The sequence below is a fragment of the Branchiostoma floridae genome, chromosome 7 (assembly GCF_000003815.2).
Source record: "Branchiostoma floridae strain S238N-H82 chromosome 7, Bfl_VNyyK, whole genome shotgun sequence".
NCBI lineage: Eukaryota > Metazoa > Chordata > Leptocardii > Amphioxiformes > Branchiostomatidae > Branchiostoma > Branchiostoma floridae.
The window spans coordinates 7,431,692-7,445,585 of record NC_049985.1 but is presented as its reverse complement, the minus strand read 5'-3'; the positions used below and the strand labels follow the sequence as shown (position 1 = coordinate 7,445,585).

The following is a 13,894-nucleotide window of genomic DNA, read 5'->3' as shown; positions in this document are numbered from 1 at the left end:
CACCTGGCATCTCAGCTCGTTGAACAGTCTCCGGGCCTGTGGTTGATATCTGACATTTTGGTTACCGTCACTGGCATTCCGTGTGGCGTTGAACAAACTTGCCCTTAGAAAAGTTCCAAGGTCATTTTGCCAGCTAATATAAGATAAATGATCCTGAGAACGACGTTTTCAAACAAACCATCGTTCAGACGAAGGGGCGGGTCTTTTGTTACGTCTTTTTTCTCATTACCTCCGGACTCCGGGAAAGAGTGTATATTTTTATGCTTTTTTTTATGCTAATGTTTTTCCTAGTAATAAAAGTGTTCCTTTGTATAACGCGTTTAACATATGTCAAAATACAATCTTTATGCTAATGGAATGTATGGCACCACATTGCAGTCTGAGACCGTTTCAACTAAGGGGCGGGTCTTTTGTTACGTCTTTTTCCTCATTACCTCTGGACTCCGGGAAGGAGTGTACTTTTTTATGCTTTAATTTTTTTCCTGGTAGTTAAAGTGTTACTTTGTATAACTCGTTTAACATGTGTAAAAATACAATCTTTATGCTAATGCAATGTATGGCATCGCATTGCAGTCTGAGACCGTTTCAACTAAAATGCTAGCTTAGGAGTATTGTACTAAATGTAGAGTCATGTTTTCCACTATACCTGTTTGGGATGGCCCACACATTGCTCTACCTCACGAAAAACTCATTATCTCGTGCAATCATATATAAAGATTTCGGTCATTATCTTGCGCATTTTAACCTGCGACCTTTATGCATGATCGGGTCGACAGAACGCAGCGATTGCTCCCTTGACAGATTTGATCGATCTGCGCGAACCTTTTTGTTTGGATAACGACCTCTGCGCGAACCCTCTCGGTCGGCTAGTGGAAAAGTGCGTCTAGCTACGGATCGAGGATGATGATCGGGAATTCTGTATCTTTCGAAGATCTGATAAAAAGATTCTGAAGCAACGGATGGATAAAATGACTCTTTTAAACACGCCGTTTAGAAACATTCAAGAATTAAAGAACCACATCAGGGCCTCCACCTTAAATACTACTTGTATGAGCTTCAGTAACTAGGGCCAGGTGGATTTGATTATATAGATAGATAACATCCTCTGGGAACCCAAAAACTGATAAGAGGGTGCCAAAAAATGACAAAAAATGACAAAAAATGTCTTTGATTGTGAAATCTAAGCGGTCAGGAATTTTGAACATACTACAAAACAGGCAGAATACGGTTTACCAAACAATAGTCTAATTTCTGTTACTTCATACCTTCTTTGACGTTGAAATATTAGCTGGTGTGTTACGCCGAAGGAAGGTTATACCGGCTATATAGATACAGATACAGATATTCTATGAGATTAGTGTTTCCAATATTTGTTTTTGCAACACAGTCAAACCTGTATTAGTGGCCACCTTTGCATAGCCAGCACCTAACCATTGCGGTCACCCTTTGCCGGTTCCTTGGATTTTTCCCATTGACGTAAACATTAAGAAATAGTTTATAGAGGCCACATGCCCAACGCGGCCACGGCCACACGATTTCCGGCCCTGTAGATACAGAAACACTGCATATTGCGACCATACGGGAGGCCGTCATACTGCGCCGAGTTAAAAATCGTAGTTTGCGACGATTTGAATCTCCCGACAGGGTCATTTTGGCAGTAGCGAAAGGTACCCGTGCCTTGAACGTTATAAAATAGAAGTCTTTGTCAGCAAAATTACCAACATTGGGCATGGCAATATCAATCTTTTTCGGTAGATTTGACTTTGGCAGGGTCAGTTGAATTTTGAGACGATCGAGACAATGTTACTTGGTGAGACAGATTAGTGTGTACTGAAATCATGTGTAAGATATTGCTCGTGGTCAATAGATCAGCATTTTCTCTACAGTGGCCACTTGTGTATAGTGGCCACATTTCTCCAGTCATTTCTCCACTATCGACAGGTTTGACTGTATATGCTACTGCTTTGTACGATTTAGTCTATGGATAAAAACATTTTTGGAACTGCCAAAGTCATATCCAGTTGCTTGAGCCACTGCTTTTCGGCGTATTTTATTATCATCCCTGCTGTCCCTATCCTCCCATCATCCTTTCTGCCCCAACCCTTGCAATCATTCCCTCTGCCCGTACACATACTTGCTTACCTATGGCGCGCATACACTGTGATATTCATGCTCATTGTACACACATACACACACATATATTTTACACGTGCAGACTCCTATGCCACACACACCACACCTACACGCACGCACACACACACACAAACATACACACGCATACCTTCAATGGCACATGTGCCACAGCAAGTAAACTTATGGATGATATCAGCGCGCTCAATAAATTTTGCCTGATTTCAGAAGAAACATATTTTTCTTCGGAGATGGTCAACATGACGAGCAAGTACCAAAATATGCAAATATGTTGGGTTGTAGGCTAATAGTTGTACCTGTAGAAGTGGCACCGGCAAGGTAGCCTTGACTGTAGTTATGGAAGTGAAACTAAAAATTTAGTGAGAAAGTTGTACATGTAAAAGTGGCCCCAAAATGGAAGCCGTGAATGTAGTTGCCATGTTGGTATGTGATACCAGTCTACCGCACCTAGTGTCACCTTTACTACAACAGTTCACGACTTGAATACAGAAATTAATACCTTGTAGGCTGTGATACCATGTTTCGTCGCTTTACTTCTTATTTAGCCATCTTGTTTTTTCTACGGCATATATTTTTCTCGCCCTATCTCACTATTTTTGCCGTCTGCAGAGTATGTCATCCATAAAATTTACTTGCTGTGGCCTTGTGTAAAAGGTTGATTTGTAGAATGGATTGAGGGACAGGGGTATCATTACATTGTAGATCAACAAGTATGTATCACATATACCGTGGCAAAATAAAAATCCATGTCAATGTTTAGAAACGGACAGGGCAGTGCAGTGGACCACAGGAAGAGTATCTACAATATCCTTGTATATTGTAAGCTAATTGTGGATCTCAACGAAGTCAAGTGAACAGCAGGGATGATGGTGCTTGATGTTTATCAATACCATATGGAACCGTGGGGAATATTAGCCTGATATCCGTCCCTACTGAAGCTGTCGCGTTTTTCTGTCCTCTCCGGTATTTGTTGTAGTTGTCCTCACAGGTATATATTTGAAGATGCTATATATTGTTTTATTTATTTTTTTGGAACAGAAAAAGTATTACAATCAAGTTAGTAGAATATGTTCACTTTGCCAGTACAGACAAAGAGTAAGTTTTAAAAACTTATCAAAAATGTTTCAAAAAGAAGATACCAAGTTAATTAGCTACGCCTCCGCAGGTAAAACAAAATGTCACAGACGCTCCCGATGAAATACCGAGGCCCCGACGCAAGGACCTCTTCTTTGTGTTACTTCTGACCTCGCTCAACACCCACGCTGAGTTCTCACGCGCAACGCTGTGCCCAAGTGACATTCCTTCCACACTAGACTCGTAGTCTCCACCAGACTCCTTTAGACGCAGACCATTGCGGAAATTAACAAGTAGGGAAAGTGGGCCGACTAGAGGTGCTCTACTGGCCAGTTGGACCTTCTACGGTCAGCTGACTCCTCCTGCAAAGTATCACCCCTTATTGTGGCCAGTTTCTGCTTCTTCCGACCCTCGTGAGAGCCTGATAGAGGCTAGCAGACGCCTACTGCACAGTTGCTAGAGGGGACAATGATGTCACTCGGATCTGTCATCTTTAGTTGGTGTGATTTATCGTTTAGCGGGGAGGAGTCAGGCAGCCAGGCTAGAAAAGGCGGGCAGATCTGCGGCTTGCGGCAGACCACGGAGCGGATCCAGCTCAGAGACATCCCTGCACCGAAGTCTCGTCAACCGCCGCCGGACCTGCGCACGACTCAGTCGGGAGGACCGACACTCGTCCGAGAAGCGCCCGTCGCACCGTCACCAGCACTGTCTGTACCCGACCCTCGTCAGGAAAGTCAAGCAACACACAACTGTGAGTAAAGACCGTGTACCGCGACGTCCTATGTTTTCTTTCGGCACTGTTTTATCGTGGTTATTTTCATTATGTTCTTATATATGAATTTAATCGTGCTGATAGCTACTTCTGATTCTTTCGTGGCTTAGGTACCTGTACTAAATCTTCTTTTCTATCAGTTTTTTTTTTTTTCATTTGGTTTTACATCCTTGATCCAGTGAATATACAATGCCGAAATTGAATTCTATCTCATATCTAAGTGTGTCCAATGCACGTTGACTGTCCGGACTGCGTAGCCTAACATGTCGCAACATACGATACATGTAGAGACGCCGCGTTTTTTTTTCGTGAATCACGTTAAATTTTGACAATCGAAGCAGCGCTAGACGCTAGACCGTGGGTCCATCGCGGTCTGCTGTCAACGAACAGGACGAGCCTCGACGACTTTCCCATGGACGACGTGTGCGTCCGGCTCTAAACTCTGCATCGAATATTGTTGCATTTTTCTGTGTAACAGCCGTGTTTGTTTATTGAAAACGCGATCCAAGGTGGTTTGGCACTACATGGTGACTTTCTCGGCCACCGATTGGCTGTGGCCACACTGCGCTGTTTCCTTACGAACCGACCGGGAGAAGACGCATTTCCACGGCTGGCTTTAGCCGACTCTACGATGCACACATCACGGGAGCTTTCCTGGTGACGTCGAAGTCGGCCCTTGTTTTATTTTCTGGGCTGCCGTCGTGGTGTGTCGTCCTGTCACGAAAAAAGACGAGCTTCGACGATTGCCACGACCCACACGCCACTGTGGCCACGTTGCAGTCGCACAGAAGGCGCGGCGAGGTGTGGGCTGCACGGCAGAGCGCGTCACGGCTTGGTGTCCGCCAACCTTAGGACGGGAGGAGATCGCGGTTTCCACCGCTGACGGTCGGCTATGCGGGGCGCGTCGCGCCATTTTTTCTATTTGCTTTTGGACAGACGAGGACAATGTGACACTGCACTCAAGTTTTGTAACTTATATTAACAGTGCTACATACGCGGTACAGACAGAAGGAAAAGGTAGTCTTTTACCTCCCCGACCGAAGTAAGGTACCTGTTTTTACACCTGGGTGAAGTGAGGAAGGCCGTGTAAGGTTCCTTTCCCAAGGGCACAACGTCGGGGGAACACGGTGGGGATCGAACTCAGGACCTATATAATCCGAGCCGAACGCTCTACAAGTTACGCCAAGCCCGACGTAGCGTGTTGTCCCGCGTCGCGACTTGTTGTCCCGCTAACCCGTAGCCATAGAGGACCTGACGACATGGTAGTCTTCTCACGGGCGCGTCACCGCTCGTTTTCCGACAACCCATAGCCATAGAGGACCTGGCGAGATGGTAGTCTTCTCACGGGCGCGTCGCCGCTCGTTTTCCCCCCAACCCATAGCCATAGAGGACCTAATGAGATGGTAGTCTTCTCACGGGCGCGTCGCAGATATTCATAAAAATTCTGTCTATTTGTATCTATTTGAGCAAAGGAGATGTTGCCTCTCAAAATAATTGGCCGTCGACGTATTGAGATATAGTCCATGCTTGTCTTTTTTAATCTGGAATATGTGATTACTTTGTTATGCTATCTTTGTATTATCACATGTACGTACCAAACTAACATGTTACCAAATACTTTGTAACATGGTCATTGACCACCCTTGTTTTCGGCTGTTGATGCGCTTGCGTTTTTGTCTAGTTACCATAACTCGATGAATCTTTATGGCAGTTGATATGCCGATAGGTGTTGAAAAATCAAGAAAAATGATTAGATTATTGCCCCCTAGCGATGTCCGATGGTACAGTAGAAGGGCTTCCAGTTTTGATATGTGGCGTTCTTGGCAAGGTTCAGTACTGTATCGTCGGGAGTTTTCAAAGACAGACAGTGCCTGAGCTCGTTTCACTCACATTTCTTTGTTAATTTGCTTGTTCTGTAGACTTTAAAAAACGTTATTCGCAAATGTATTTGTATTTTCAGGACTAAATATCTGGCAGGTCGCTCAGCGAATTTCATGGATGAAAAATGTTTCTTTTTTCTTACGTTTTGTATATTTTTCTGTCTTCAAATGATACCTCATACCATGTACACCATATTTGATTTTGGTTCCTCCTTGATTGCTCAACTCGGTTCTCTTGGGTCGCCGTCCAGTAGAGAAAAGTCTTTACAAATTGGAGAGTATTCCTCAGGTTTTGAACAAAATGCAATGGAACTTCTGTGTACCAATAGAGTAAAGCATGGCTCAATCGTGTCACAAGTAGTGGCGTCGTGTGTGGTATAACTGGTAGAGCGTTTGGCTCGGAATCTAGAGGTCCCCAGTTCGATACCCGCCGTGCCTCCGACGTTGTGCCCTTCACACGACCTTTCTCATTTCACCCAGGTGTAAAAATGGGTAGCGGTCGGGGAGGTAAAAAGAAATACAACATTTACCTTCTGTCTATACCGTGTATGTGGTACTGTTGATATAATTAACTAACTTGGTTGCAGTGCCGCATTGCCCTCGTCTATCCATAAGCAAATAGACAAGAAAAAAAATGTCACCAGTAGAAGACGCATTGCTGAGAACATGGCCTACGGCGGAAGCTTATTGACCCCCGATGCTTGGGGTTAAAAGCGGGGGCATGACATTAGACTTTTCGTTCAAAGAGGTCGGAGCCAAAAAGGGTGGGACGTTTCGTACGGTGCATGTTTTGTTTTCATATTTCTAGAATCACAGCGATTTGACGATTTCTTTTGTCGGCAGAATTCTGTAGAGTCTTGACGACATGTTTACTAGTTCGCGCGCGTAGCTTTGTTGGGCCCCGGGCGCCTTAGGGCGGCTGGTTTGAAAAACGACGAGGCAGATGTTTCTGCACTGATGCACAGTTTGAACCTTTTAAACTACTAGTTGCTAATGACCAAGACAACATGGTGGTGCACAGCGACTTCTCTCCAAGCAGATATTCCGTTCCGGATGGTTTTTTTTTTACGTTTTGTTAGATGTTGTTATCTGGCTTTCTATTTTGTACCGTCTGCTTTATGGCTCGCACTTTTTGGATTACGCCATGAGCTGGTTCACAATCTAATAGAGATTCTCTGGAAACTGCAGCACTAGAAGCGTGTACTGAGCTGAAAATCCAGCAGCTTAAGGGTTAATTTGTCTTGCAAACACGTCTGTCAATCATGCTGCTTTTGCTGAATATTTTTCGAATCGCCTGTTGCTCACACCGCAGGCCGTTTTTGTTGAATGTGTAGAAGTAATTTTGACACTGTGTCGGGTAATAATCCCCCCTCCTGCCGGTTGACTGTTATTGCAGGTGAGCTACACGATGGGCCCACGAGTGGCGGTACCCGTGGGGCTGCTGGTCCTACTCGCTCTCGCTGCTGGCGGGACGGCTCAAGGTAAGATTTTTTCCCACAATGATTTCATACCTTCTAACATAGTCACCATTACTGTTTAAGTAGCTTAGAATTTTCAACAGCCAAGCCTAGGAAAACTATGATTATGATAGCGTTTCCGATTATGCTCCATGCCAAATGGCGAAACGTGTTTTTAATTTGGCTTTGTGGAAGCCGTCTGAAAGCATGCCGTGGGTGGAGGTTAGGAACAGTGCATGATGGGAAGGCAGGTTGCTGGAGGTTAGGAAGGACTGCATGATGGGTAGGCGGGTGGACGGAGGTGCAGTCAAGGTCGCAGCCCACAGTATTTCTCCGCGACCGTCTATGACGTAGGGGAAAGAAAGTAGTACAGCCTAGATCTGAAAGCGTTTGTAAGCACTTATAATGTGAAAGGCAGTGGGGTATGAACTTTACTATATGGTAGCACGACAAGTTGACTTTCAGATCGTATGAGTAGGATTGTGAAGTTTGCCCTTTGGAAGTATAAATGCGCGTGACCTTTACAGCTGACTGCCTGGGTGAGTCGCCTGCAGTTCCGTATGGCCCCGCATGGCCCTATTTAAAAGAGGGCTTCAAAATTTAAGAAAAAACGACAACTTTTCTTTGATTTTCAGTTATTTTGTAGATTCAGCCCTCAACTTCAACATACTAGTTTGTCGTACTTGAAAACTGCACCCTACTATAAATTCATCGACATTGATTTGAGTCACCTTGCGGTCCTTAATTATAGAAATCCCATAGGCGAAAAACCTCAAGGTAGCATAACACAATATTAATGGGCGAACCCCGGGGTCTATGACGCGGGTAGACAGTACGGATAAAAGTGTCGAAGGCTCGGTAGAAAGCCCTATTTGAGAGACGGCCAGACATAACCTGTGCTGCGTGGTCAAAGAAGGTGTCGACTTTGAGACTGCATGATTTGGATTGTGAAAGTTTTCTATTTCGTGTATAAATGCGCCCCATTACGCAACTGCCCTTCCGGTGTGAGTCAGCTGCAGTTCAGTGACCTCCGCATAGGGGCATTTCAAAGAGGGCGTGAGAAGACGATACGCCGACAGAATTTTTTTTTGTATTTCGATATTTTGTGGTTTGTACCTTCAACTCAAACATATCCGTTTGGGGTATTCCAAAAGTGCACCCTACTATATTTTTTTTAATGCGTCGAAGCCAGTCACCTTGAGGCCCTTAACTATAGAAATCCCCATGGGCCGAAAACTGTGTTCTGCTACCTCAACCCGTAGGTCACCCTAGAACGCCCTATTCTCTTAGATACTCCGTGAGCCGAGAAAATGTGTTTCTAGCATTCACATATTGAGGGGCTAGAAGGCATCTTTTTTGTAATCACCATTTTTACAAGTTCTGTGATGATCGCGGGACGTTCAGAAGTTTTTACGTGTTCCGCAAAAGATTGCAGGACGTTCTGCGGAATCGTTTTCATGTTACACTTTTTTAAAATTATCAAAATTAAATACGATATTTGGCACGGAAATTGTAAATTTGTATACAGGGACGTATGAAAGGCACATGTCTACCAGAAACAATTTTTTTTCCATGCTACAATTAGAGCATTCCTGGTATTTTGTATCGGGGTGGTTTTCCAGTGGGATGAAATTTCTTCAAGGTACTTGTTAAGGTGTGCATGATGGGAAGGCAGGTTGGTGGGGGTTAGGAAACCCTGCATGATGGGAAGGCAGGTGGGCAGAGGTTAGGAAATAGTGCATTATGGGAAGGCAGGTGGATGGATATCAGGAAACAGTGCATTATGGGAAGGCAGGTGGATGGATATCAGGAAACACTGCATGATGGGAAAGCAGGTGGGTGGAGGTTAGGAAACACTGCATTATGGGTAGGCCTGCATAATTGACGTTTCACATCTGCCAGTCTGCCATGCAGATATTCCGTGCATTATAAAATGACAGAGAGCGCTGTGGGTTTCGAAAAACTTTTTAAAACTTATTTGTGCTTAACCTTTTTACAGTTTACCCTTCAGTGAACCCCAAAGTGTGATAGTCCATTACCTGTACGTCTTAAATTAATATCAAAGTCCCCAAATTCAACAATTTTAAGTAACATATGCCAGGTGTGAAAATAGAGTACTTTGGACATAAGCTCTGCACACCTCTTTACCAAAATTCAGGTCATTTGGTTTCAATACAAGGGCATGGAAGCCCAAAATATTTTGTGGACAAAAATGGCCAAATATCGGAAAATAACTCATTTTTGAAGTGAGGTATGCATAAAGTGTTGATAAGCCCTGTGGGCATATGTCTAATGCATCTCTGTACCAAATTTCATGTCATTTGGTTTCTGAATACAACGGCAATGGAGCCAAAAATATACATTTTTAGTAGAAAATGGCAGAAAACCCCAAAATAACAAATCTTTTAAGTAATCTATGAAAAAAGTTTTCATATGTTAGATATATAATGAAGCCATTCTGTCAATTTCAATTTGGAATGTTGATATAGTAGAAAAAGAAGTTAATCGACAGCACACAGCATATGTTCCAAAATGCACCTTGTTCTGTTATATCCGAGAGGTTGCCACCAATACCTTACCGCAACCAACACAATACACAGGTTCAGGACGTGTGTTCCGGATGGGTATGCGTGTGCCTTTGACGAAGTAATGAAGATGCGTTATGTTTTTCGATGACGCGTTATTCTGTGTACTGACTTCATGTCTTGAGCTAAGATTTCACAAGGTGCTACGTTAACTGCCAATACAGAGGCATTTAGTTCAAGGATATTCTTGTTGTTTCCCAGCCACAAAAGGTTTCACCGTGAGGGCACAGTCGTACGCATGGGAGGATCCGGGTTTCCGGGATGTCCCCTACAATTCCAGAGATCTCACCTACATTGTCGTTGGCGGACAGAAGAGCAACATTGATGAAGGCCGTGAGTAGACGTTGTATTTCCTATTAAAGCACCTGGACAAAAACGATTTATCTCTCCTTTTCCAGCCGTTGGGACAGCGTCCGTGTTATCAATACTTTTGAATCAACATAGATTAATCGAAAGACACGAGTTTTAAAGTTCTGAAAATTTTAAATTTTCTCGCAGAAAAAGGCCCGATTGCATTACACTGTCCTTCAAGCGATGAAAAATCAACAGAAATACACGAAGAATTTTGAGCATCTATTTCTTTTATAATGTCAGTTAAGCGAGGGCATCAGGTGTTCATTTTGAATGAGCAGACCGGACAAGTTGTAAGCAAGGCTGCTTTCGACACCTGGGTCCATGGCGACGCTGAGGCGGCGACAAAAATGGCAACATTTCTGGGAGGTGCTGCAGAGGTAACGTAGAAACGTAGATTTTTATGTATGGTATCATTTGGGCTAATTACGACAGTTCTGAAAATCATAGGTTTCCAAATGACTTGAAGTTTAACGCGTTTTCTGCTGGCAGGTATAACGTTCATGAATGTTGAAGCACAAATTTATGGGTATAGTAAAAAACTAATGCAGCATCTTAAGTGCTCTATACTTATTACAGGTACCTGCCTTGACTCGGATGTAGTACCTCCTGTTCGTTATCAAAGATCAAATATGATGTGTTTTAGATTTTTCAACTATCATGATCGTTTAAACGAGCATTTCGTTTGCGATTGTCGTTTCTGTAAACTTGATACCATAGAGGAATATGCTATACTTATTACAGACATAAGTGTCATATCAAGGACAAGAATGTCTAATAAAAGATAAACGTTGGTTAGAACTTTCCGATCACGTTCGGGCACGTCATACTTCAGGCAATCTTACATCATATCTCATCTTTGTTCCTATTTCGCTGCAGGGACGGATCATAGCTGTTGTTGTTCATGACAGCGGCGACTTTACAGGAGGACTATCCAGTGTATTAGCACCATACGGATCTACAATTACTTATCTAGGTGCCTATATCTTTTGTAATTTCTTCTGTGCAGGAACTGATATTCTAATCTATATATAGCCGACAACTCCTCTTACGTTTAGCAGACTATCACTTCTGGTAGGTTTGGAGATGAAAGGAGAGGTTGAAGCAAATTCTGGCTGAATGGTGTTTTATGACGTCATTGAGGCTTAGGTCACATTTCCGAATCGGGGCCCGGTCGGGATGTTTTAAGAAACGAAAAATTAAAATGTATACCTAAAAGTATACACAAATCTTGCCCATGAACCATATTTTGACGTTTTGTGTATGTTGATGTCTTTCATATAATTATTCTTTTCGCTTCCGAAAGCTGGCCGGCCGGGCCCCGGTTTGGAAATGTGACCTAAGCCTTACAGGGTCACCACCGGGCGCCTTTTGGCGATGTCCTTGATCTGCTCTCGGACATAACAAAGTAAAGGGGGGAGGCACAATTTCTATTGTACCTTTATGCCATGCAATGTAGATAATCCGTCTTTGTTTACTAGTAGTAGTATCATGACTTGATAGCTGGCAAGTATTTGAAGGATTGACACATCTAAACATCTCATGACAGGGCGCAGAGAGTCCTACGCCATGATTACCCAGAAGGGACCAAAACCATCTTGGTTCGTGGAGAAAAGGAGCGCTAAAGGTGCTGGACCAACTACTGTAGAGGCGTTTATACCACCAGGTAAAGAAAACATTTTGTCTCGAGTTTGCGAGTATTCATTTTATATTTTTCCTATGTGAGGTGTCTTTCATTGACAAAGAATATTTATTAGTACAGAGCCAGGGACCATTATATCGTTAGCATTTTTAGGATTGGTTAGATATACAATTAAGCCATTCGGTCAATTTTAAATTGAAGTGTTGATATTGTAAAAAAGAAGTAAGCGTCAGCACACAGTTTATATTCCAAAATGCACCGTGTTGTTATATCCGAGAGGTTGCCACCAATGCCTTACTGCCACCAACACAATACACACGTTCGAAACGGGTGTTCCGGGTGGGTAGGCGGGTGTTCTGGATGGGTAGGCAGGTACCTTTGACGAAGTAATGAAGATATGTTGTTTTTCGATGACGCGTTATGCTATGTACTGACTTTATGTCTTAAACGAAGATTTCACTAGGTGCTGCGTTAACTGCCAATACTGAGGCATTTTGTTCAAGGATATTCTTGTTGTTTCCCAGCCACAAAAGGTTTCACCGTGAGGGCACAGTCGTACGCATGGGAGGATCCGGGTTTCCGGGATGTCCCCTACAATTCCAGAGATCTCACCTACATTGTCGTTGGCGGACAGAAGAGAAACATTGATGAAGGCCGTGAGTAGACGTTGTATTTCCTATTAAAGCACCTGGACAAAAACGATTTATCTCTCCTTTTTCAGCCGTTGGGGCAGCGTCCGTGTTATCAATACTTTTGAATCAACATAGATTAATCGAAAGACATGAGTTTTAAATTTCTGAAAATTTTAAATTTTCTCGCAGAAAAAGGCCCGATTGCATTACACTGTCCTTCAGGCGATGAAAAATCAACAGAAATACACGAAGAATTTTGAGGATCTATTTCTTTTATAATGTCAGTTAAGCGAGGGCATCAGGTGTTCATTTTGAATGAGCAGACCGGACAAGTTGTAAGCAAGGCTGCTTTCGACACCTGGGTCCATGGCGACGCTGAGGCGGCGACAAAAATGGCAACCTTTCTGGGAGGTGCTGCAGAGGTAACGTAGAAACGTAGATTTTTATGTATGGTATCATTTGGGCTAATTACGACAGTTCTGAAAATCATAGGTTTCCAAATGACTTGAAGTTTAACGCATTTTTCTGCTGCCAGTTGTAACGTTCATGAATGTTGAAGCACAAATTTATGGGTATAGTAAACAACTAATGCAGCATCTTAAGTGCTCTATACTTATTGCAGGTACCTACCTTGACTCGGATGTAGTACCTCCTGTTCCTTACCAAAGATCAAATATGATGTGTTTTAGATTTTTCAACTATCATGATCGTTTAAACGAGCATTTCGTTTGCGATGGTCGTTTCTGTAAACTTGATACCTTAGAGGAATATGCTATACTTACTACAGACATAAGTGTCATATCAACGACAAGAATGTCTAATAAAAGATAAACGTTGGTTGGAACTTTCCGATCACGTTCGGACAAGTCATACTTCAGGCAATCTGATATCATATCTCATCTTTGTTCCTATTTCGCTGCAGGGACGGATCATAGTTGTCGTTGTTCATGACAGCGGCGACTTTGCAGGAGGACTATCCAGTGTATTAGCACCATACGGATCTACAATTACTTATCTAGGTGCCTATATCTTTTTTAATTTCTTCTGTGCAGGATCAGATATTCTAATCTATATATAGCCGACAACTCCTCTTACGTTTAGCAGACTATCACTTCTGGTAGGTTTGGAGATGAAAGGAGAGGTTGAAGCAAATTCTGGCTGAACGATATTTTATGGCATCATTTAGGCTTAGGTCACATTTCCGAATCGGGGCCCGGTCGGGATGTTTTAAGAAACGAAAAATAAAAATGTATACCTAAAAGTATACACAAATCTTGCCCATGAACCATATTTTGACGTTTTGTGTATGTTGATGTCTTTCATATAATTATTCTTTTCGCTTCCGAAAGC

General features: G+C 43.0%; 1 protein-coding gene across 1 annotated transcript in view; it reads left to right on the top strand.

Annotated features, from left to right (window-relative positions):
• The first annotated feature begins 3,697 nt into the window (after positions 1 to 3,697).
• The window catches only part of LOC118419400, an 11,898-nt gene continuing 1,701 nt past the window's right edge, over positions 3,698 to 13,894 (top strand). Inside the window, exons 1-9 of the mRNA XM_035825767.1 lie at positions 3,698 to 3,976; positions 7,274 to 7,358; positions 10,121 to 10,252; positions 10,514 to 10,650; positions 11,150 to 11,246; positions 11,820 to 11,936; positions 12,437 to 12,568; positions 12,830 to 12,966; positions 13,467 to 13,563. Coding sequence (XP_035681660.1) covers positions 7,286 to 7,358; positions 10,121 to 10,252; positions 10,514 to 10,650; positions 11,150 to 11,246; positions 11,820 to 11,936; positions 12,437 to 12,568; positions 12,830 to 12,966; positions 13,467 to 13,563 — 922 coding nt within the window. The 5' untranslated portion in view covers positions 3,698 to 3,976; positions 7,274 to 7,285. The remainder of the gene's footprint in view (positions 3,977 to 7,273; positions 7,359 to 10,120; positions 10,253 to 10,513; positions 10,651 to 11,149; positions 11,247 to 11,819; positions 11,937 to 12,436; positions 12,569 to 12,829; positions 12,967 to 13,466; positions 13,564 to 13,894) is intronic.